The sequence below is a fragment of the Perna viridis genome, chromosome 2 (assembly GCF_037379345.1).
Source record: "Perna viridis isolate PV_CMFRI_1.1 ecotype Kerala chromosome 2, ASM3737934v1, whole genome shotgun sequence".
Taxonomy (NCBI): Eukaryota; Metazoa; Mollusca; class Bivalvia; order Mytilida; family Mytilidae; genus Perna; species Perna viridis.
In genome coordinates this window covers 33,420,544-33,442,986 of record NC_142446.1, presented here as the reverse complement: position 1 = coordinate 33,442,986, position 22,443 = coordinate 33,420,544, and the positions used below count along the sequence as shown (strand labels likewise).

General features: G+C 34.7%; 2 protein-coding genes across 3 annotated transcripts; one reads left to right on the top strand and one right to left on the bottom strand.

The window, feature by feature from the left end:
* The first annotated feature begins 575 nt into the window (after positions 1-575).
* On the top strand, positions 576-17,675 carry LOC148624723 (uncharacterized). 2 transcript variants are annotated; one of them, XM_088567575.1, is made up of 12 exons: positions 576-698; positions 912-1,064; positions 6,435-6,500; positions 7,201-7,293; positions 8,136-8,384; positions 10,331-10,488; positions 11,093-11,213; positions 12,496-12,571; positions 13,872-14,063; positions 14,405-14,547; positions 15,333-15,447; positions 15,906-17,675. In XM_088567575.1, the coding sequence occupies exons 2-12, from the start codon at positions 936-938 to the stop codon at positions 16,022-16,024; spliced, it is 1,461 nt and encodes a 486-aa protein (XP_088423701.1). In that variant the 5' UTR covers positions 576-698; positions 912-935; the 3' UTR covers positions 16,025-17,675. The 2 variants fall into 2 exon arrangements, with proteins under 2 accessions (XP_088423701.1, XP_088423700.1); XM_088567574.1 differs by having other exon boundaries at positions 6,417-6,500.
* LOC148624722 (thialysine N-epsilon-acetyltransferase-like) lies at positions 17,632-20,208 on the bottom strand. The gene is made up of 5 exons (XM_088567576.1): positions 20,069-20,208; positions 19,369-19,420; positions 18,765-18,827; positions 18,086-18,249; positions 17,632-17,829 (listed from the first exon to the last, which is right to left on the bottom strand). The coding sequence occupies exons 1-5, from the start codon at positions 20,132-20,134 to the stop codon at positions 17,662-17,664; spliced, it is 513 nt and encodes a 170-aa protein (XP_088423702.1). The 5' UTR covers positions 20,135-20,208; the 3' UTR covers positions 17,632-17,661.
* Between the last annotated feature and the right edge of the window lie 2,235 nt (positions 20,209-22,443).

Here is a 22,443-nt window from a genome sequence, read left to right as displayed (position 1 = left end):
AATGAAAGATGTGAAGCTATGATGTAAAAAGCCCCAAAATAAATGATGTGACTATTCATAATAGTAGAAAATCGACTTAATCTATACGAAAAAAAACGTAAAACGAATAACAATGAACATAAAAAAACGACAACCACCGGACTACATGTTCCTGGCTTGTGACAGGCACACACAGTATGTGGCGGGGTTAAATATGTTGAGCGCTCAACAGTCTTTAACATGAGACAGTGCAACAGTGGTGGGAAAACACATGTACTACAATAAAACGAATTATAAGAAATATGTTGTCTTGAGATCGATACAGGATACAAACACTTTAACAAAAAGTACAAGAGACAACAAGCTGTATCTACCTCGAAAGAGTGCCCGATGTTTCTGGAAAAAAAGTGTTTAATTGAAAAGATTGTAAGCTGTATGGAAAAGACTACAACAGAATATCATTTTGCCTATAATACACATGAATCACTTATTGTCTACTTTTGCATTACTCTTAGGTGGAAGTATACTTAGTTTTTCATTCTAAGTTCATTTTCTCACAATCGGTCGAACACATTTGTAATTTAAATAGCTTACATCTTTGAAGATAAACAACCCACATTCCACACTAATGCGGATTTTCCAACTTAAAAATTAAACTTCCGTATCTATCTGATTTTACATTTATTTTACCTTATACTTCAAAACCATCAGTCAGACAGGTAAGCTCGCCGAAAGAAAGAGAAAAACAAGAAAAGAAATTGAGAATTAAATCTCAGACGCGTTTATATAATTTTGGAAAAGAATATTTTAAGGAAAATTTTTGTAAATTTAATTTTATGCGGAAATTACCACCTAGCAGCGGATATTAAGCGAATTTGAACCTGTTAAAATTCTTTTTTTTGTATATAAAATTGTGAAGTTTTACTTGACAGATTAATTTATGATAGACTGACAGTATGTGGAGTGGTTTTGAGGGACGGTTGTCCCCATCTTACAACAATATGGAAACTGTTTGGAGAAGCTCGGAAGGAAGAACCTCGTATCCGGAAGGACGCCTGTCACCGGCATACTACAGATCGAATACAGTATGTTTTATAATATCCGGCCTTCACTAAATTTGTATAGCTCTCATTCGACCTTAGTCAACTAGTATTCGAAAAATAATTTAAATTTTGAATATTGAGACATCTCATTAAAAATATGTAGGAAAAGCTTAACTTTTATACAAAATAATTTTCGATTTTTAAAACTACCATCGAACTATGTCCTTTAATATGTGTAGACGCTAGTTCAATCCAATTACTGCAAATTGACGAGATTAGAACAAAAGCCCCCACCCCCTCCGCGGACACAAAAGACCCGTTCTGGACAAATGTCCCACCATAAGAAATAACTTTTATCAATTTTGGAAAAAGAAGTTTTGATAAAGGTACTATAATTGTAAAATTTGATATTTCAAGTTCTTATACTACATAGAAATGTCTAATGCTTTTGTGTGTGTGTGTGTGTGTGTGTGTGTGTGTGTGTGTGTGGTGGGGTCTCATATCCTACGATGAATTACGATCCGGGCTTGTTTTTAACTGTGGTGAGCCTAATCGGTGAAGCAGCACCGACCGCGGCATGAGAATTAGGGCTTTGTTATCCTTGGCAATGACCAAGGAATGTTTCGCTGTAGTTTCTTCAGCTCGACAGCTGTGTATCGATCCTCATACGGAGTGGACTGTTATCGACTCAATTCATCAAAGCAAGATCGAAGGTTTTTGCTCTTATGTTTTCTTTTGTTTCAATGAATCGAGTTTATTACGAAAGTTTATAAGAATGCGTTGGGTCGCACTTCTTTTTGTCTGTCATGGATATTGCGCACAAAAATTGAAGAAAGTTATAGATTTACTTTCAGATTGTATTACATATATGGCATTTTTCTTATTTGCATTGCCATTGATATTCATCCGTACGTTTTGATAAGAAGTATGCACATGTATGTAATGTAACAACTTTAAATTGAAATTTCGAAATTACAATTAGACAAATACATTTATTTGATGTCATTTTTTACAAATTAATTATACAGATACATTGTAACTTTACTTACTTAAGGGATCAGTCAAAAATGTTAGTTATAGTGCAGAAAGTTTACTTTTAAATTGCGTTGGAAGTTATCAAGCGGAACAAAATGAAAATGCGGAAATACAATTATTTTGAAACCTGATCGAGGAAGACTTTAGTATGTATTTCAATTTCTCGACCGTTATGCTATGTAAAACAGACCATTTTGATTTCTTTCCACGTAACATGTATTTAGAGGACATTTTCCTTGTAAGCATTAATAACATAATAGACAAGTTTTATCAGTATTTTTCCGATAAAATAAAAATACAATTATATTCCTAATAGTATGTATTTGTGTTTTCAAACAATCTCCTTATACTTGGCGTTCGCCTTTACACCTGGCTTTCTTCGTCCTGTACGAATCTGGTGGTTTTCTGTAAGGCATTCACTACTCCATATAGCCTTCTCTAGATTGTTGGTGGTGACAATATCTGTTGTCTCAATGGCTAATGGTTCTGTAGAATGTTAGGCGTTCGCCTTTACACCTGGATTTCTTCCTCCTTTACGAATCTGGTGGTTTTCTGTGATGCATTCACTACTCCATATAGCCTTCTCTAGATTGTTGGTGGTGACAATATCTGTTGTCTCAATGGCTAATGGTTCTGTAGAATGTTAGGCGTTCGCCTTTACACCTGGATTTCTTCCTCCTTTACGAATCTGGTGGTTTACTGTGAGGCATTCACTACTCCATATAGCCTTCTCTAGATTGTTGGTGGTGACAATATCTGTTGTCTCAATGGCTAATGGTTCTGTAGAATGTTAGGCGTTCGCCTTTACACCTGGCTTTCTTCGTTCTTTACGAATATGGTGGTTTACTGTGAGGCATTCACTACTCCATATAGCCTTCTCTAGATTGTTGGTGGTGACAATATCTGTTGTCTCAATGGCTAATGGTTCTGTAGAATGTTAGAAGGCGTTCGCCTTTACTCCTGGCTTTCTTCGTCTTTACGAATCTGGTGGTTTTCTGTGAGGCATTCACTACTCCATATAGCCTTCTCTAGATTGTTGGTGGTGACAATATCTGTTGTCTCAATGGCTAATGGTTCTGTAGAATGTTAGTTGTATCCTATTCTGCATCACCAGAGATTGTTTGAATGATTGATTATATTTATTTCCTCCATAAATGAAGAGTTTCAAATATATTAAGTACAATACAAGTAACAGTTAAATCAACATACTGACATTACTCTTGCATGGTTCTTGCAACTGTAGAATGTTGGTTGTATCCTGTTCTGCCTCCCCACAGACTGACTGATTGATTGATTGTCTTTATTTCCTCCATAAACGAAGAGTTTCAGATGTATTAAGTTCAATACAAGTAACAGTTAAATCAACATATTTACATTACTCTTTTACAATAATAATAAAAAAAACTACATATATAGTCCACATGAAATGTTAAAGTGGCATTTTACAAATTGCTTCTGTTATTACACATGCACAGTTAACGTTATATCACGACAGGTCATAAATGTGACAATATAAATCATATTTGAAATCTTTATTAAAAGAGATATGTATTCTACTATGTAACACATCAGTCGTGCCCAAAGATCTGATGACAGTGTTTAATTGTATAGGTTAAGTCACACCGCCAAGCATCGATATAACGAGTTCATTATCTTCTTGGCCGAAAAAAGAGACGGATTCTGGAACTGAAAGTATGTCCACAACTTTGTAAAACATGTCAAATTTGTTTGGATTAGGTACGCGTACAACTCAGTACATGATGTTGAAGTATATCAACTGAGTAATAGTTACGTTGGGAGCATAGTCCGTTCTTGATATGTAATGATCCTATTTTAACAAGAAACATTAGTTGCTCATCTGAGTTTGGATAATGCACCGCGAGTCTCAGGAGTCTGTGTTCGGTTAGCTTTGTGTGGATTTTGGCATAGCTTTCAAATTATTTCTGTATTCGACCTCGTTTCGCCATCGATTTTCTTCGTAAATTTCTATGGCTTGACATACTATTTTCTTCCATAGCAGTTTGTTTGGAAAATAATTGTAAATATGTAAATAAGATATTCTTCGAGGAACACCGTTAAGTCATATTTTGATAACAATTCTATTAATTCCGACCTAATGGAGTTTTTACCACATTCATTTATAAAAACTTGACTAACACGCAAGTTAAATAATAGTTTATATGTACAACTGGGACTAGCTCAAAACAGTCGTCCAAATAATAAGAACTTCATTTTGTCTATGAACGCATTTATTCACCACAGTCCTAAATTGCTCGTGCAAGAAACAGTTGGACTTCTTCTTAAAAATCGTAATGCAAAACGCACAAAATGTCTTTGCGCATATTCTAATTGATCTATGTCACGTCCTGGAATTTGCCCCCATGTTTCGCACGCAGAAAGTTCTGTTGGTAAAATTATTCGTTTCCATATAATGCAGTTCGTTATCGCACTCATGCCGCGGGATTTAGACCAATTGAGTCTAACGAATGCAGTTTTTGTTTTAATTTTTGACGCACTATCAGATCTTAACTAAAGTTTTGTTTTGATTGACATCAATGTCTGTACCAGCATACGTTGTTTTATTTTTCCATTCTATTTCTATATCACCAAGTTTAAGCGTTACCTTAAGCTGACTGTCATATACTTTTTTTGGGGTAAAATCTCAAAGCACAACTTTTTGACGCATTGTATCTTAGCTTCCATGTCTTCATATTCATGTACAATATCTGAAAGTTTTTGACTACCGTTAATCGTTGTACTGAGAAGTGTCGTACCGTTGGCTGACAAAACAGTTAGAATTTCACAAGAACCATAGTTAAGTCCACATTTCGTTGTAAGAAGATCATGTATTCAGCCATTAATGTATACGGAAAATAGCCAAGCTGATAGTACGCGACCTTGACCAACTTCTCGGCCAATTCGAAACGTTTGACTTATTACACCATTAAACAGCACAAGTGCAGTTGCAGTTTTTATCTGAAGTGTATATGATCATCCATATATTTTTATCAATGTTAGTTTGTTCCTGTTTGAAAAGCAGACCGTCCTGCCATACTCCGTCGAATGCTTTATCATTGGCAGGAAATATTGCATAAACACATGAATTTTGCTCCAAGTAATATTGAATAGATTCTTTTAAAGAATATATTGCTGGTAGTGCCCCATGAACTTTAACAAATCCGAACTGTAACGAATGGCTTTCTTCTTCATTTATGAGTCATTTATTCTTCATTATGCATAATGGTTCTTGCATGTCTGTAGAATGTTGGTTGTATCCTCTTCTGCCTCACAACAGAGACACATTGGAACTACTTTCATTGTTTTGTTAAGATGTTGATTAAGTCTGTTGCGTCATGTCCTGAAGATGACAGCTTATTCGGGTCTCGGTAGCTGGTTGTAACTGTCTTTACTGTACTGAGATTCGATGATGGTCTTCATGTCTGCTTAGCAAACTGGATTTTTATCTCTGTTATTGTCCAGTAACACGAGGGAGCACCTGTCAGGAAAACAACTGGAGTTGTTTTATTGACATGGTTTGTGATGGTACGTGCAGCATGGATGATGGCTTTTTCTTCAGCTTTATAGTTTTAACAATGCAAGCTTGTTGGTGTTGCTTCAGATTGTCGCTCTTCGGTTTTTGTATTCAATTTGTTGTTGTATTTGTATTCAGACGATGAATGCAGTATAAAATGGCGTGACAAATAGCTCCATATGAGTCACTTATTAACATAGTAAATGTGTCTTTCTACATGAACCACTCTGTGTTGTACTTTGAGAACAAATTACATTTTCGGATTTAATTAAGAAATAATTCATGGAGGGGTGGATTTGTATTCATTTTAACATGGGTACGGTATTTATATTCGATTTTTTAACACCGAACGATAAAGCCGTAACGATGTTAAAATGAATACAAATCTACCCCCGCAAGGAATTATTTCTTTTCTAATATGACAAATACGATAATTTTTGTGACAAAAATTTCCCTAGGCGTAGCCAAAATAACGGCTGTTCCGTTTAACCTCCCCCGTATGGAAGTTGGATTAATTAAGAAATTAAGAAACGAACCAAGTAAACCATCTATTGAATAAGCATCAATATCAATGTCAGTATAGGTCGTTAAATCATCGCGTAAACGTTTTTAAATGAGTATTTTTTCTCGAAGCGACAGCGAAAGAAAAGAGACAGTGCGCAGGTGCTAAAGGTGAGTTGTACCGACAAATACTGTTAGGCGAACATGAAGACATCATATTAGAAGAAATATTTAAAACATGCCTGCTTCCGATTCTGCATTATTATAACGGTGTGAGCAAGGAAGACTAATTTGACAATTGTGCACAGGTTTTATTTCAAAAACAGACATTTCGTATTTTCCAGTATCCACCCCCACGAAGTCCTACAAATACCGAATCTACTGGACGACTTACCAAATCTATGAAAGCTGTAAGTATAGTGACGATATTTCATTTTATAAAAACCCTAAATCCCTTGTTAACTAAGTCAACTCTCTTTGTCAAAACATGCTTTTAATGTTTACCCGGTTATTTCATATTTTTATTTTTATTTGCAATTTTTTGTCTTCAGATTGGCCTAAAACGGACGTGGTTAGTATGTTGGGTTGACATCATGGGAGTGGTGAAATACATCATTATTCTATAGAAACCAGGTGAAATAAAGCACTCTGGGTCCATTCTGCTGTTGTTAGTGGCCGAGAATTGAGCCCTACCCTTAAAAATCACATTTTTTTGTGGCCTTCTTAACTCATAACCTCTTGTTCAGCTGTCAAGTCCCGATTTGCTAAAACTCTGTATAATTTTAAATGATATCTCTGTATCATTTTAAAACACATTCACTCTGTTTGCATATGAAATTAAATTGTGGTTTCTAAAGCTAAAAATAAAATTGCTAGAACTCAAAAATCGGAAAACAGCCCATGACCGTATATATACGGTTCCCGCATGGTAAGGGTTAACATTTATTGGAATCAAATTGTGCATATTTCGTCATGTAAAAATGACATGCCAAAAATAAATAAATAAATAAATAAATAAATAAATAAATAAATAAAATAAAATAAAAAATAAAGGTATGAAAAAAGTGATGCTTTTAATTAGTTTTTAGGACCAATAAAACTTTATTACAGACAGTGTTTGAAGAAATATCACTGGAGGAGTTTGATTTCTTCAGTAAAGAGAATTTGTTTGATAATTCAGATAGTAAAGAAGAAAATACTGAGGTAGGTTTTCGGGGTTTTAGTGTACTCATTACATTCATAACAATGGCAGATCAATTGTAGTCCAAGGGTTGAACACCAACCCCCTTTCTTGAAAATTTGGTTAAATTGGACAAACATCATTCTGATAGCCTTGAACACTCTCTTTGATAATTTACAAGTGTCCCTAAGAATACTATTATACTCCCGTGTTGAAAGCGGGATGTAAATGGTGATAATGATGTCCTTCTGCCCGTACCCTTTTCGTAATATCTTTTTTTTATAATTACTAAGCACTTTATATTTTTACAAAAAGTTTTTATTGGTATTCCTTCTTTTTGGGTTTGATTTTAGACTTTAAAAAGCGACATTAACTTCCTGTTTGACGACTATTTTTCATTTAAAGAACGATTTTGTTGGTATGGAGCAAAGGGTATAATTTGTGAGCTTTGCTCACAAGTCCAACTTCCATTGATACATTCATTTTTGAAACATTGTCAATTAAGCATTGTGAAGGGTTTCCAGTCAAATGATTTATTTTGTGCAAAAATTACTCGACGAGTATTTTCAGTCGAAGACTTGTTAGACATATCAAACTACGATGGGGCATTAGTTGCTTATCTTAGTTCTCTCACGATTCCGTAATGACATTAAATAACTCTATTATTCTGATGTGAACACAGTGCCCTTCCACAATATTTCACCTGCGTATGTATTATATTGTGTTATCTGTTAAAAATATTATTAAAGCGGCCCTTAAGAACTCATCTTTCCAGAACAGATTGGACCAAATATAATGTTGCAAAAGTTTTGGCCATTCGTTCCTACCTTGTCCTTGGTAATTGAGTCTATTTTTGGTATTTTAGAAGCTAGGACCTTTTGAAAATACTGACCATTCATATACTGATGAAACTGACAGCTCCAAGGCAAAGAAAAAGAAAAAAACAACAGTGACGATCAAGTGCACAACCACTGTAAAGAAAGCAGCCATTTACAACGAAGACTACATCACTGTTAACCAAGAAGGTCTTGATGCTATCGTCACGTACGAGTACCAAATCGGTTGTTGCTCAAAGGAGGAATGTTATTGTTCAAAGAATAAAGTAACTGAAAATGTAAGTAAACATGCGACAAGGGAGACAATCCAAACTTACATAGAAATATTCAGTCTTTACATAAATATTTAAAAGCAGTTTCGGTATGATACGGGTTTGTTTCCTTATTGTATGATGTGCCGTGGCTCCCAATCCCACATTGGAAGAATTGGAATTGATATTACAAACGGTGTGGACATAACTTTCTGTAGGTAAAAATTGCTCTGGAGCTGGCATGTCAGTTAACTGCTAGTAGTCCTTTGTTTGTGTATTTGTGCAGCGTATAAAACAGTTTCTTTATTTCTGTTTTGACAAGGGACTCAGGCCTTTTTAAACTGATTTTAGGTATTTTTAATTTTGTATTTTGTTACACAGTGGCCAGATTTAAAAGGGGAGGGTTGTGATCACGTCAAATTACTTTAACCCCGCTGCATGTTTTGCATGTCCCAAGTCAGGAATTTCTGGCCTATGTATGTCTTGTTTCGTTTTCATTTTCAGTTTATCTGTTGCTAGAGTTTATTAAGGTAAACACCAGTGGTGTGAGGGTTTCATCGTCGTTCACTGAAGACCCACGGGTTGCTTTGAGCTGACATTTTTCATCCCGGTGAGGTTGTTGTCTCTTTGATATATTGACCATATCCATTCTCTTAATATAAGTGCTATCAATTCGTTTCATTTTTAATCATTATATCTTGTTAAGAAGTTTTCGTCTTTTGTTATCATTGATGGGCGCCACTGCTTTGATTTGTGAAAGTAATGCCGACTTGCGCGCCGTAAAAAAATAGTATAAAACTGGAACTTCTGGCTCCGGCGTAATTATCAAGTTCTACGAGTTCTTTCATTATAAAAACCCAGGCTATATACTAATAAAGAATATAGCCTGTGTAATTGGGATACTGGCTTGTATGCATTATAACCGAAGTGCTGTTCGTATGTCTAATTTATACTGCCTATAGAAATTGATTTTTACTTTCCGCAAACGATGTATGCATCAGGTCTCAGTCTTGTATTCTTTGACCATAGGCTTTTATAATATACCTTAAATTCTCATGATTTAAAAAAAAATAGAGAAGGAGTTTCAATCTAACTTTTGACCATGTTTTTCCATTAAGGAAATGTCAAAAATAATCTTTAGGTCCATTTTAGAAAAAAAAACACGTACTTAACTACAAATAGACTTTTTCTACTTTCACTTTTATTTTGAGTTCATGAAATAGACCCCTTTTCCGAAGCATTATTTTTCAGAAAAATACTGTTTTTCCTCAAAAACAACATTTTGTGTCATAGCTTGATATTTACCCTGTACTTTTGATGAAAAATGATAGTCATTTGCCAGGAATTAAAAACAGAAAAAGGCAAAAAGAAAGCGCACTATATTTTTTTTAGCCTCCACGTTTTGAAGTACACCCGCTCAGGAATATGTAATATACAAGACTGATACTATCATGTCAATCCTTATTTGCTTGAATTATCCACCTTTCTAACATCCGGCAATAATATCTTTTGGGTATCTACATAACATTTTTTTCTTGCCAAAACTTCAAATAAAGTTGCATTGAATTCCATAGAATAAGTTAAGATGAGTTGCACTTACAATACAAACGGGCCGAGATATGGACGGCGAGACACACAAATCAGAAAAGGTGACCTCTTAACTTTAAGAGATATTGCATCAAAATCATTGACCGACTACATGTAAGCAATATTTTCGCAAATTCTGATTTACATCCGTAATTGCGGGTTTTTTTTTAAATTGCAGATTATACTATCTGTACGATAAGTTTTAACAACGATGATACAAATGCGCAGATTTTTATAGGGATACAGAAAAAGGGGTTCCAGGCTATAACTGGTCAATTGTAGCCCGAAAATGACCAAAATTAAAACAAAAAAGGGGATTCAAAATAAGGAAACCCGTTTTGATCCGCGAATAATATATGATGTATTTTTATCTTACCTTTGAAAAGGTTGACACATGGGATGAAGATGAGAAATCCGAAATTTACTTTAATCTGACAGACCAGTATGAAGAAAACAGTGGTATGGAGCTTTGCTCTACAAAGGACGGACATTTTATAAATGTTATTGATATTGAGAGTAAATATCCGCCAATTATGAACTTAAGGTATGTTGGTTTCCAAATTGTATTGTTTTATTATTATACATAATCTGATAACACATTTTAAAAGCAAGAAGATAAACAAACACAAAAAACAAGTTCTTTTCATAATTATATGAATATGAACATCTACTCAAATGCTCTATAATTTAGCAGATATCCACAATGCAGTCGCCTTTAGAGTTAGACATAACGTACGGGACATTTACACATATATATGTCGTGATATATTTTTAATGTTTCAATTACTATTGATACATGTACGCGTAGTATATACATATTGACTCAACACACTACTAAAAAGTAAATAATAAACATTTACAATGATTTTACTTTCATTTTATTTTTTGTTGGCCTATACCTATACCTCATTTTGTCTCGTACCGTCGAATTATTTTCATATACCATAGTTTTTATACCTTTAGGCACCAAAAAGTGTGGTTTATGAACGGTCTAATTCCCCTCAACAACTAACAAAGGGACATTTTAAAATGAATTCAAACTTCAAAGTTTCTTAATTTCAAACAATTCTTTTTCATATACCATGATTAACCACAGCATAACCTATACTTAAACTATAGAGTTTTGTTCAATTATGTATACATTTCAGGAGTGGTGATAAAGTTCTTGGAATCAATGGACAGGCGGTCAGTTGTTTCCAACATGCAATCGTCATGATTATGTTCCGTTACCTTCTATTTACTGACACAGCCGTGGAACGTGTCACGATGGTACGTAAAGAACTAACTCGCACTTGTGTTTGGCTTACAATGTACAAAATGAATCAAAGCTGGCAAATATTGTGGTTTAAATGACATGACAAGTAAGGTATACCCTGGTCATAACCGGATTCTTACTTCTACTATCAAATATGCTGCCAGACTAGTGTCATGTAGTTAGTGTGGATTTATATTTGATATAAGCCCCAAGGGCAACAACTCTAACATGGAGTTGTTTGACAGATTTAACTCAAGAAGATTTTGCCAAGACTAAATAAGTATCATAAGGATCATCGGTCCCTTGCAGGCTTATGTAGGCCTTATAATAAGGATCATTTTGGCAATTGAAAGAATTTGGTTAAACTTGTTGGTTTTTGAGATGTATAAGAAAAACTTCTGACTGACCTCTTTGTTCTATATTTAGTAATAGTGGCAATGTTTTTCGTCGGATTAAAAAAAAATCCCCACATTATAACTATGCAGACAACCCTAAGAAATATTCATACATGCACTAAGTTTGGTTCTAATTGGTCTGGTAGTTTCAATCGAGAAAATTTTGAAAGAAATATCACTAAAAATGGGAATAAAATATCGAAAAAGGGGAATGACTCCAACATGGCTGAACAGGTTAAAACGAAAATTTGCCCACAGATAGTATAAGATCTCATCATGCTGAACACTTTTACCAATGTCAGAATTGGGCTTAAAAAACGGGTTTGGAGATATATATATGCGACCACTTCTGTCTGACCCCTCTGTTATATTTTTATTAAAGGCAGCCATGATTTTCGACGGATCAAAAATCCCCACATTAGTTCTGTGCAAGATATCCAAAAAACATTCACATTTAATTTGGTTCTAATTGGTCAAGTAGTGTCAGAGAAGATGAATTTTGAAAAAAATTGTTGACAGTGGACGACGACGGACAACAACGGACGCCAAGTGATGGTAACAGCTCACTTGGCCTTCGGCTAGGTGAGCTAAAAAAATCAGACACTAGCCTTAAAAGTAGCTTAACGTCTATGAACGTATTTATTTAGAATACCAATACACTACACTATAGACTGACAAAGTCTTGTTGTCACAGGAATGTTGATCTCTTCTCAATTTCTAAAATTCAATGAATACAAAATTGGTTCATGTGTCTCACCATGGCCGAACAAATATTCATTCAGGACCTACATACATATATATATTCTAGGTAATGATACGTAGCGGGTTTTTTTTTTATCTAGATCATTGTTCAATTCTTTTTTTAAAAAAATGTGTTTTTTATGATTTAATACTTTTTTAGGTAATAGAGAGACGGAATAAAGACGGAAGGAAAGGAATGTTTGAAATAATACTTGATGTCAAAGTAACGACGCGTGGTAGGTTTGATAATAAAAACTAATTCAAGTGGTTTTGCTGTAAACACTTTATATTTTTTTGTTTTGTTTTTGTGGGAGTTCACATTGCTAGTGGTTAAGTTCTGTTTCTTCATGTGTAATCTTTTTTATTCGATTATTAAACTGTTACATTTAATCGTAATTGCAATTACGACGATCTCATCATAGCGAGATGAGAATCGGGTAAGATCTTTCAATATAAAAAAAACGAGAATAGGTATGGTGAATATGTCAAAGAGACAACAAACCCACCGGGATGAAAAGTCTATTTTCTAGAATAAAACGCGCTTTTGCCTAGAGTTACAATTTTTACTCGGTCACATGGTTCCTCTAAGAACTTCTGGCCTGTGTGTGTCGTTTCGGAAAATAATTTCCCTTGGTTATTAAGAAAGTTGTCGTAAAAAAAAATCGCAGTGATACACGTAATTGCAAGCCCCCTTTTTAAATGATAATCGTTATGACCAAATCGGCTAATCTTTATTTAGAATGAAGAAATGTGTCTTTGGAGAAAATAGACTTGAAAGATCTTACCTAATTCTGCCATCGCCATGATTGGGATTGTTGTAATTGCAGTTACGATTACCACTTTAATACCAGTGCTACATTGTGCATGTAGAACGTCTCTTGTTTTGTGTGTTCACGCTTAGGCCATGATTTTTGATTTCATCCCTATGTTGACGATTCGGAATTTTTTTCTGATATTTATAAAAAGATTGATCGACTGAATCTGTTGTGATGTCCCAAACTTGCCACATTTTTGGTTGCCGTATAAAGACAATAACAGTGCACAGACTTGACAAAAATAATATACTCTGCACAGACTCACATTTCCCGCGGTTCTATAACTCATTCGTATATCAATTCAGTGCAATTATTGTCTATATTTAAATGATATGTGACGTCACGATAACCTGGTAAATAATAAATGAAAAAATGCCAACAAATCAGAAGCGATGTAAAAAAAAAGATACATTTGTGCCGGGAGTGTAGTAACTTACGGACAAAAGTAGTCATCATACACCTTTTGGTAAAAATTGTCTTGATAACTTCAAGAATTTTGGCGTGAATATTGGGACGAAGAAAAAAGTAATGGCAAAAAATCCACCAGTTCAACAATAATTTAAGAATCGGATTGGACAAATTCCAGATTCCTTCGCTTAGTGCATAGAGTTTTCTTTCCTTAAAGACTGATTCGATTGAGTGGAGTTAGCAAGAAGTCGTGTGTTCGATTGACGAAGTTTGTGACTTTACATTAAATTACAAACCAACTTTTACCTTTTAGGGAACCCAGCAGTTAACATCCATCCATCAACAAATCATTCTGATAACCACAGGTTGTTAATAAATGCAGTTAAATGGAATGTAACATCTGAGTGCCGCATACAAAACGCATGGCGTTCCAACAGTTGTATTGTCCTTGATTCTGAAAACAATTTACGCGTAACACCTATTCTATATGCAGATGATTGGAACAGTAAGTGGATTATTTTAAGAGCTACGTGTAACTTAATCGAATCGTAACTACTCAGTATACTCGAATATTAGCGGCAGGGTAAACGAGCGGCTAGTAATCTTCAATATAACCGGACGGGAGGGTCAACGAACGGATACTAACCTTCCGATGTTTTTTTTTGTAGAAATTCGATTATTAAAATATTCAGTATATTTCAAATGGAATTGAATAAGTATATATAAATTAAAAGTCCGACTCGGTACAATATTACGAATTATTATCTGATCATGACATAAAATAGTTTTCACATTTTGTTACCAAGTTATTGCCTTTTTTGACACATTATTCCATTGTCTTGTCAGATGTATTTAAGTGTGATATATTCAGTGGACTTTGTCGTGGAAGTTCCAGAAGTATCCCGAAACGTGTTTTCATTGGTGTTTTCCGAACATGGCTAGATGATGATTACATTGTAGCGAGCACGAAGTCAAAACTAACAGTAGTGGTAAGATGATACATTAAGCATTTTACAAGCTAAATTTCTCTGGAGACCAATTACAACTTATTTGTATTAAATTCTATCACCCTGCTAAAAGATCATTTCATTAAGCAATGGTACAACCAATAACTATAGAAAAAACTGAGAGCAAAGTTCATTAAAAATGCACACGTGCCCGAACCCAGTAACCATATGGTCAAAATATATACAGTCGTCAGACAGGGAGTTTTTAAAGTGAAAACAGTAGTGGCAATGTGAGGACAGACGAACGAAAGGACGAAGCAGCAGGAATAAAATTCCTTGAAGCCTCTTCCGATGCATTATACTTTCAATACAGAGGAAGCACGGTTGTGTGAAAGTTTTGTAATCGAGAACAATTATACATCTGTACAGAATCACCTATTAATAGATTTATACAGGGAATATATGTTTTTTTTTATGAATTTTATTAAAAATTATATGATCCTAAGGCATGGACCTGCAAACCTAAGTAATGTTCCAAACCAACAGCCTTGCTTTCCCGAATTTCGCTAGGGATTTTAAGATGGCTAAAGGTCAAGAAATTAAATAAAGAAGAATAAATGTACAAAAATAACTTTCAATAAATAAAAAAATATAGCGTAAGGTTATGAAAAACCGAATAAACCTCTTCATACGAGTTTTAAGTTATTATCATCTGTATACAGATGTCCAACACATTTCAAAATATCAAATAAGAATTTTATTTAATTCGACATTCAGATACATGTAGTATATTCAACCAGTGACTTTTTACCATGATGCTATTTTAGAAAAACCAGGCGCTAGACAGAACATTAAAGAAAATTCAATACGCCGATCCTCGCTTTTTCTTCGTCTACAAGACTAGTAAAGGATACTCATACTTCGAATCTATGACATACAGAGGTAAAAAAATACACATTCACAATATGCAGTAAAAAATTTTAAAACAAACTCTTTAATCTTCTTTAACCGTGGGATGGTCGATAAACAGTGCGATATACTTCCTTGAGGTAGTGCAGGGGAAGAAAAGCGATTTAAGTTTGGGAAAGTATACATTAAGCACAACTACTGCACTGCAGTTTTGACACTTGTAGGTAATGGTATTTTGTAAATTGGTTAAAGGAGCAACCATTTGATTTTATGGGGCTTGGATGTCCCTGTCGGTTTATTTCAGGAAATATTTTAACCTGCCTTTTAATTTCAAATGTCATTCTAGCCCATCACACCGTTAAAAATCAAATGCTTTCACTTGACACCTGTTAAAAACTAACAAAAAAGTATCTAAAGAGCCAAATAAAATATACATCATTTCAGATTTAAAGATGAACTGCCTGTAAATACGATTTTCCTAAATGTTTTAGGGTGGTATTGGCGCGTTGATAGGGACGGAAGACTCGAGATGATGGAATGTAAGAATGATATAGAATTGAATAGGGAGGATATACAGTTTACTTTTATAATGATGAAAAGTGACATTTAGTCAAATCTGACTCCTTTGAAAAGAAGCAAAATGCGATATTATTTTACAATAATTTTTATACTGTTATACTGTAGTTAAAAATTATTCGCCAGTTATGTTAAACATGTATATAATTATATTCAACACTAAACAAAAACAAAAGACAAGAAATAAATTTAAAAAAAAATAACAAACAATAAAATTCCAATCCTCAATTAAGGTGTCATACAACGTGTTTTTATATTCATCCATGTACATTTTGTGTGTGTGTTTTATAAGAAATAGTCCGATTTGCCTTTTTATATGTTTATTTTCACACATTTTTTTAAAGTATATTTCATAAATGAAGTATGTGCTCTTTAGAATGTGAAATGGGTACACTTGTCAGTTTTAATTATTGCTATCTACTGTACATTCATTGCCAGCATTAGAATGTTTATCAGCATAAGGATGTTCATGTAGACACTGATGCCGTTCTTTGTCCTTTCAATTAGCGAGAAATAGATAATGACCTGTACATGTAGAAGGCTGCCACATGCTGTAAAAGGCTATTTATAAAATGAGGTCAGTTTTGTGTTGATATACTTATTAACATATAAACTTATAAGTATATACATGAATCTCAAGATTTTTTTGTATTTGGAAGAAGTCGTTTACGACCTTTTAAAATTGAAACAATGAAATCTCACAAATTATCCCATGAAATATTTTTGACTTTCATTCTACCGGTACCCGTGCGGGTCCGGGTTTCAAAAGAATAGACCCGCAGCAGCGCTAAGCTTGTCGTAAAAGGCGACTAAATAGTGTTCAGAAACCTAGCCGGGGGCTAGACGCTCTGCCCACGGAGCAACTGGGTTGTGTGCCCCAGGTGATGGAATAGGGTACCCCTGGCGTGTTACATGCTGGGGTTGTCAGGCTATAATACGGAAAACCTGACCGCAAACCATAGTGGCGCACCGTGTTTGGAAAGATGCCACGTTCATCGCACGTTAAAGAACCCTGTTGTGGTATTCGATAGGAGTAGGAACCTTTGCGCTCCGCCATAGGAGGCTAAATTACCCCACCCTTCCCAACCCTCCCTTTTTTTAGTAGCAATCAAAATTTTTCGATCCTATTATCCTTGTGTTCCATCCCTTTTTCATTTCATCATCATTTTATGTTCATTTTATCATCCACTTCATGTTCATCGCCTGAATATAGCTGAAATATTGCTGCTCGGGCGTTAAACCCCAACAAACAAACAAACAAACATTCTACCGGAACCTGAAATCCATGACCCCTGGTGATATATAAAAGCACAGCAATGTTATGCTATCATGACCGTATTTTGTTACTTTAAAACTCTTTTGATTAGCCTCCATTTGATATTTGTGGGAATAAGCAATGTTTAAATATACTGTTCTTGCTCATATTTTTTGTTTGTTCACTTCATGCATTGCAGACCCTGATGTTTCATTAGCTGTAACTAAACAGGTTCTGTCTTTGTCAAATTAGATGAAAGTTTTACTCCTAAAATGGATTTTCTTATATGCTCATTTCACTGAGAATTTAACAAGTCAACTAGACTGAGAATATGATATTACGAATCTCAAGTATTCATGAATTATTTTCACAAAATGTAAACTGTCTAAATTGTATAAAATTTATTTAATAAAATTCTATGTTTTTACAAGTTCTTCCATTTCCCGCTTTTGCATACGAAACAAATGCCAGCCTTCAAGCTGAGTCATATCGATAGATCCTTTGCGCTTGTAATACTCAATGGAGTTTTTGTTCCAGTCTAAAACCACAAAGTCGAGACGAGAACACTTCTTTTCTAATCCAATCTGAAAAATGCAAAATAAATAATTAATACACACATACATTTATAGAAAAGTTAATTTATATTTCATGTTGACACACAGTCCTATTTGTAACATTGGTACAAATATGAAGCTCTTATATCAAACATAAAGGAAAACGTATGTTACTTAAAATCACAACTTTTTATCGATAGAATCAGATTTAAATTGAACTTGATCAATTCATAATTCTGACTATTACTGTAAAATTTTGCATCAAAGACGTTCGGGACAGACTTACTTTGGTTACCTCCTCCCATAGTTTAGAACCAATACCTTGACCTCTGAAATTGGGTTTGACAAACAAATCCTCCATATATATACTTCTTCCCTCAAACGTCGAATACGTGAAGTAATATAGGGCATACCCAACCAAGAAAGATTTATCCGAAAAATCGGCGGATTCTTCAAAAGAAAATTGTGGGTAAAATATAAAAACAATGAACGAACCGTAGTCGGATTTCGTTTTTTATCAGATACTTCACCTACCAGTTATTATTTGTCACAGTTTACCCATAGAACATGTACTCGTAATAAGAAGTTAATCAATTTGTTAGAATTTGGCAATGCCCATGCTCTTTTTTCGGGAGACTACGAGGCCTTTAGACTTTCCACAAATACCAAAACTACATTGCAGGTATATGGAGTGCCAAGTGTACATTCTACTGCATTATCACCGGTGGTTTTTATCTTTACGTTTGGTGGTTTTAATTTCACGCACATGGTGGTTTTGTCTTTACGTATGGGGGTTTTACCTTTAGGTTTTAGTTAAAGAAGACGTTACCACCTCAAGAAATAAAGTAAAGTTTACTGTAAACGTACAATGCTATGAGAAACAATTATAACAGTGCTAATAATGGTTGAAATGTTTCCGACATTATCTTTATTTAATGTAATTTCCGGTTCATCTAAGTACTGACCTTTAATCTCAGCAACTAAGCATCCACAGAATTTGTCCTCTCCAAAACAGTCATTTCTTAAGGCTAAAAAGTAATGAACATTGCAAATTTAAAGATTGGCTGAAGAAAATGCTGCAATGGATCACACGTGTTCTTTTATTGTTCAATTACTATCGAATTCGTCAAAACGAAAATGGCAGAAACCTGGGACAGAAGTTTATGTCCGACAGAACTTTCGTACAAGTCAACATGTCTAAACTACATGTACATTTACATGTAAGCACAAACCAATTTAAAAACGGTTAAGCTATCACACTTTATTTAATATAAAAAAAATCTTTGTTTTATTTCAATTCATAATTAGTTTTGTTTGTTTTCTTTTTGAATTATCACAAGCGAAAATCTCATTAGCTTCAAATGACCCCAACTCATTATTATATATTACATGAAATATCGTATTCTACTACTTAAATTCCAGTTGATACATATAGCCATTAGCATGAGGTGACCAGGGTTAAATTTAAATATATTATCGCTATGCTCTAAGAATATTAGCATATGTTAAAGGACCGTAGCACCGGATCCGCACCTGCTATAAAATAAACACGAAAAGGACAATACTTACCATCAGCTGTTAGTATCACTTGATCTGACAACTTCTCATAGTCAGCTAATTCCTAAAATGGAAAACCAGCACTACATTTCAAGCATTACACAACAGGTCAGACCATAAATGCAACAAGTACTCTGTACATATCATGTAAATATTTAGATTTATTATTAACTACTATGCATTATTGCCGTAAAAGGAAATTTACTAATGTTTTGTTTTACAATTTTAATCATTACGTACCTTTCTACAGTCAAGTAAAAGTTTTCAGACAAGTTTTAAAATTTTTAATAAATACGCTTACAGGAATTTATCATATATTTAGTAGCAGTAATATGTTTTTCAACAAATCGGGCATCCTTTATTTGCACGTTTAGTTTCATCCTTCTTTTTAAAACTTAAATTTATCCCATCTATGTCATAATTACTGAACGGTTGTCTCCTTACTGTTTGAAGTCACCAACAACACGTCGTCAATATAGCCTTCTGTACTTCAATAGGGAAAGTTGGCACTCAAGACCTACCATATGCCGTTGTCAAGGATTTTTTTATGGAGTAGTTTTAAAAGTCATTGTGTGTGACTGGATAAAGGGTAAAGGGTGACGGTGAGAGAAAGCGGATAGGGGTGGAACACAGTGGGGTGGAAGAAAGGAGAAAATGAAGACTGGTGACACACATTTTCCACTGAGATGGAAATCTAACGATTTCACCTTACCTGTATCAGATCAATAATCTGTTGACAATCTTCCTCCCTGGACTGTCTAATATTAACATTGGACATTTTTGTTGACTTGAAAATTACAACCGGTAGTTCAATAAATAGTACGTTTAGCTTTCTGAGTTAAACTCCCGCTAAATTTCAATTTAAATGAAATCTGGATGTACATACATGTTCCTACAATTGTGTGTTCACTGTTATGAGAAGAGTCCGAGCGGCAGTTTTTTTTCCATAAGCAAAATTAATACCACGAGCACATACAACTATATAAAAAGATGATTAGGCGATGTATACACCGACAAAGATGATACGCCGAAAGAAAAAAATCAGTCAACTTTGAGTGCCTTAAACATCAATTGAATATATTTTTTATTAATTATATCATATCCATTTTCTAGAATGTTTGTATACCCATGCATTCTTCTATCTCTAATGTTATGAAAAAAATAATGAACTCATAAGAATCGCTTGTCATTATTTAATAATACGAAAAGTAAATACAACATAATTATATCATGATACCGATTAAAGTTATTTCAGAAACAGAATGCATGTAAATCAACTGTACACCTGTGTACAATTTCTATCGCTATGAGTTATGCATATCTCGGCCTATCCCAGAAAATTGGCATAAATTTTTCTAGCTCCAGTTGTAGACTTTTAATATTTTGAAGCATTTGTCTTGTTGAAAAATCGTGACTCTGCATAATACTAGCGGCTATTCCAGCGGCCTCCCCTGTAACAAATTCAACCGGGTGTAGCCTCGTTCCTGCATTTGCCAGGAAAGTCTGCGACATAGTTTTTCCAGCAACGAGCAGATTCCTATATTTTTGATTGGTTAATGCACGAAACGGAATGTGGTAAGGCAATATTGCATGGTTATTCATGTAAGCTGGCCAAGAACATCGGGCAATTCCATGAACGTCAGCATACAAGTAGTTTCCTATTGCAATGCTGTCAAAGAAACGCATTGAATATTGCGTACTGTTCATTGGATGTGGATGACTAGTGTCATAAGAACCGGGATTAGATGATGCCATAACTGGTGATTCCAAATGTGATTTCCTCAAAACAAACCCATCAAGTCCAAAACTTCGCCTAGTATCTCTAATATAGGGTACCATCGAAAGACCGGTAGCTGTACCCGAAATAGTAGATTTTCCCATGTAAAGAAAGTTTTTAATGTTTGATGGTGCGTGGCTTTTGTAATAATTGAACCAACCATTTGCTCTTGATTCGGCTCCTTTTATTGTTTCAACGTCTATGCCACCTTTCCAGTCGCCTAGCTGTGCATGGACTTCCGATCCTTCTAAGAAAACATATCCTTCTTTGAAATCATTGCCACCACCCCAATTCTGATTAGAAATCTCTCCATTGTGTGCAGCGTGGTAGCCTGTTCCTGGAGCCATTTTTACGCGTCTATATGACCATATTTGTCCCCAAGGTTTACCATCGAAACTGTACGGTCTGTTTTCATTGTCGAATAAGAACCGTTCTGACCTTCCATTTCTTGTACTATCGTATACAACATAAAAAGGGAAAGTTATGCTTTGTCCACATCTTTCATTCGTTGGCGACGATTCTGTTGGTATCTCAACGCCTTGTCGATAGAATGCCTCCGACAGAATAATGACGTCGCCGTACTCGGTAGCATCTATGATTACGGGCCGCGGACCTCTTCGTCCGGTAAAGACAATAATTTCCTTTGTAAAGTGTTCTGAGTCTTGTAAAGAATACCAGTCCAAAATTATCGTTGAAAGTGGTACCGACCATTGATCAAATGAAGACTTGGGGTTTCGTCTTATTGACGTCATATTCATGATACTATTCGTCTCGTAACTAACAGCTTTTATCACTGTATTGTAGAAAATTTTCAAGTTTGGCAGTACCGAAACAGTCTGATTTATCCAACTTTCGATAAGATCTCGAGGGAGAAAACATTTCGTACTGACCCAGCAATTTCCGGGGTTTCCGGATCCAAGACTGTCTAGCATATTTTGAAACGTTTTAGACTGAAACCACCATAATCTGTTATACTTTCCGAAATCAACGGCACTGACACCTGATGCTGTCAATTGTCCTCCAAGCCAATCAGTAGGCTCTGTGAGACACACAATCTGATTGGAAGCCATGCCTTTTCGCGCAGCTGCAATTGCAGCTCCAAGCGCCGCTGTACTTCCCCCTGCTACCACAACATCACAACGGACAATATTAATAGCAAATGAATACCGAAAAAATGTTAAAAATCCGAAGAGACCAATGATATATTTCAAGGAATCCATTTGTAGATCTAATATTTATAACGAAGACATATGATTGATAAGATAAGTGAACTTGTTCTGACTTAGTTTAATGTTTACAAAGTTTTATTT

Coding starts and splice junctions, on each gene's coding strand:
- LOC148624723 (XM_088567574.1), top strand. CDS start 936: ATGTGGAGTGGTTTTGAGGGACGGTTGTCCCCATCTTACAACAATATG. Junction 7,294..8,135: donor GTAAAGAAGAAAATACTGAG/GTAGGTTTTCGG, acceptor TTGGTATTTTAG/AAGCTAGGACCTTTTGAAAA. Junction 8,385..10,330: donor AGAATAAAGTAACTGAAAAT/GTAAGTAAACAT, acceptor ACCTTTGAAAAG/GTTGACACATGGGATGAAGA.
- LOC148624722 (XM_088567576.1), bottom strand. CDS start 20,134: ATGTCCAATGTTAATATTAGACAGTCCAGGGAGGAAGATTGTCAACAG. Junction 19,421..20,068: donor AGATTATTGATCTGATACAG/GTAAGGTGAAAT, acceptor TTTCCATTTTAG/GAATTAGCTGACTATGAGAA. Junction 18,828..19,368: donor AGTGATACTAACAGCTGATG/GTAAGTATTGTC, acceptor ATTACTTTTTAG/CCTTAAGAAATGACTGTTTT.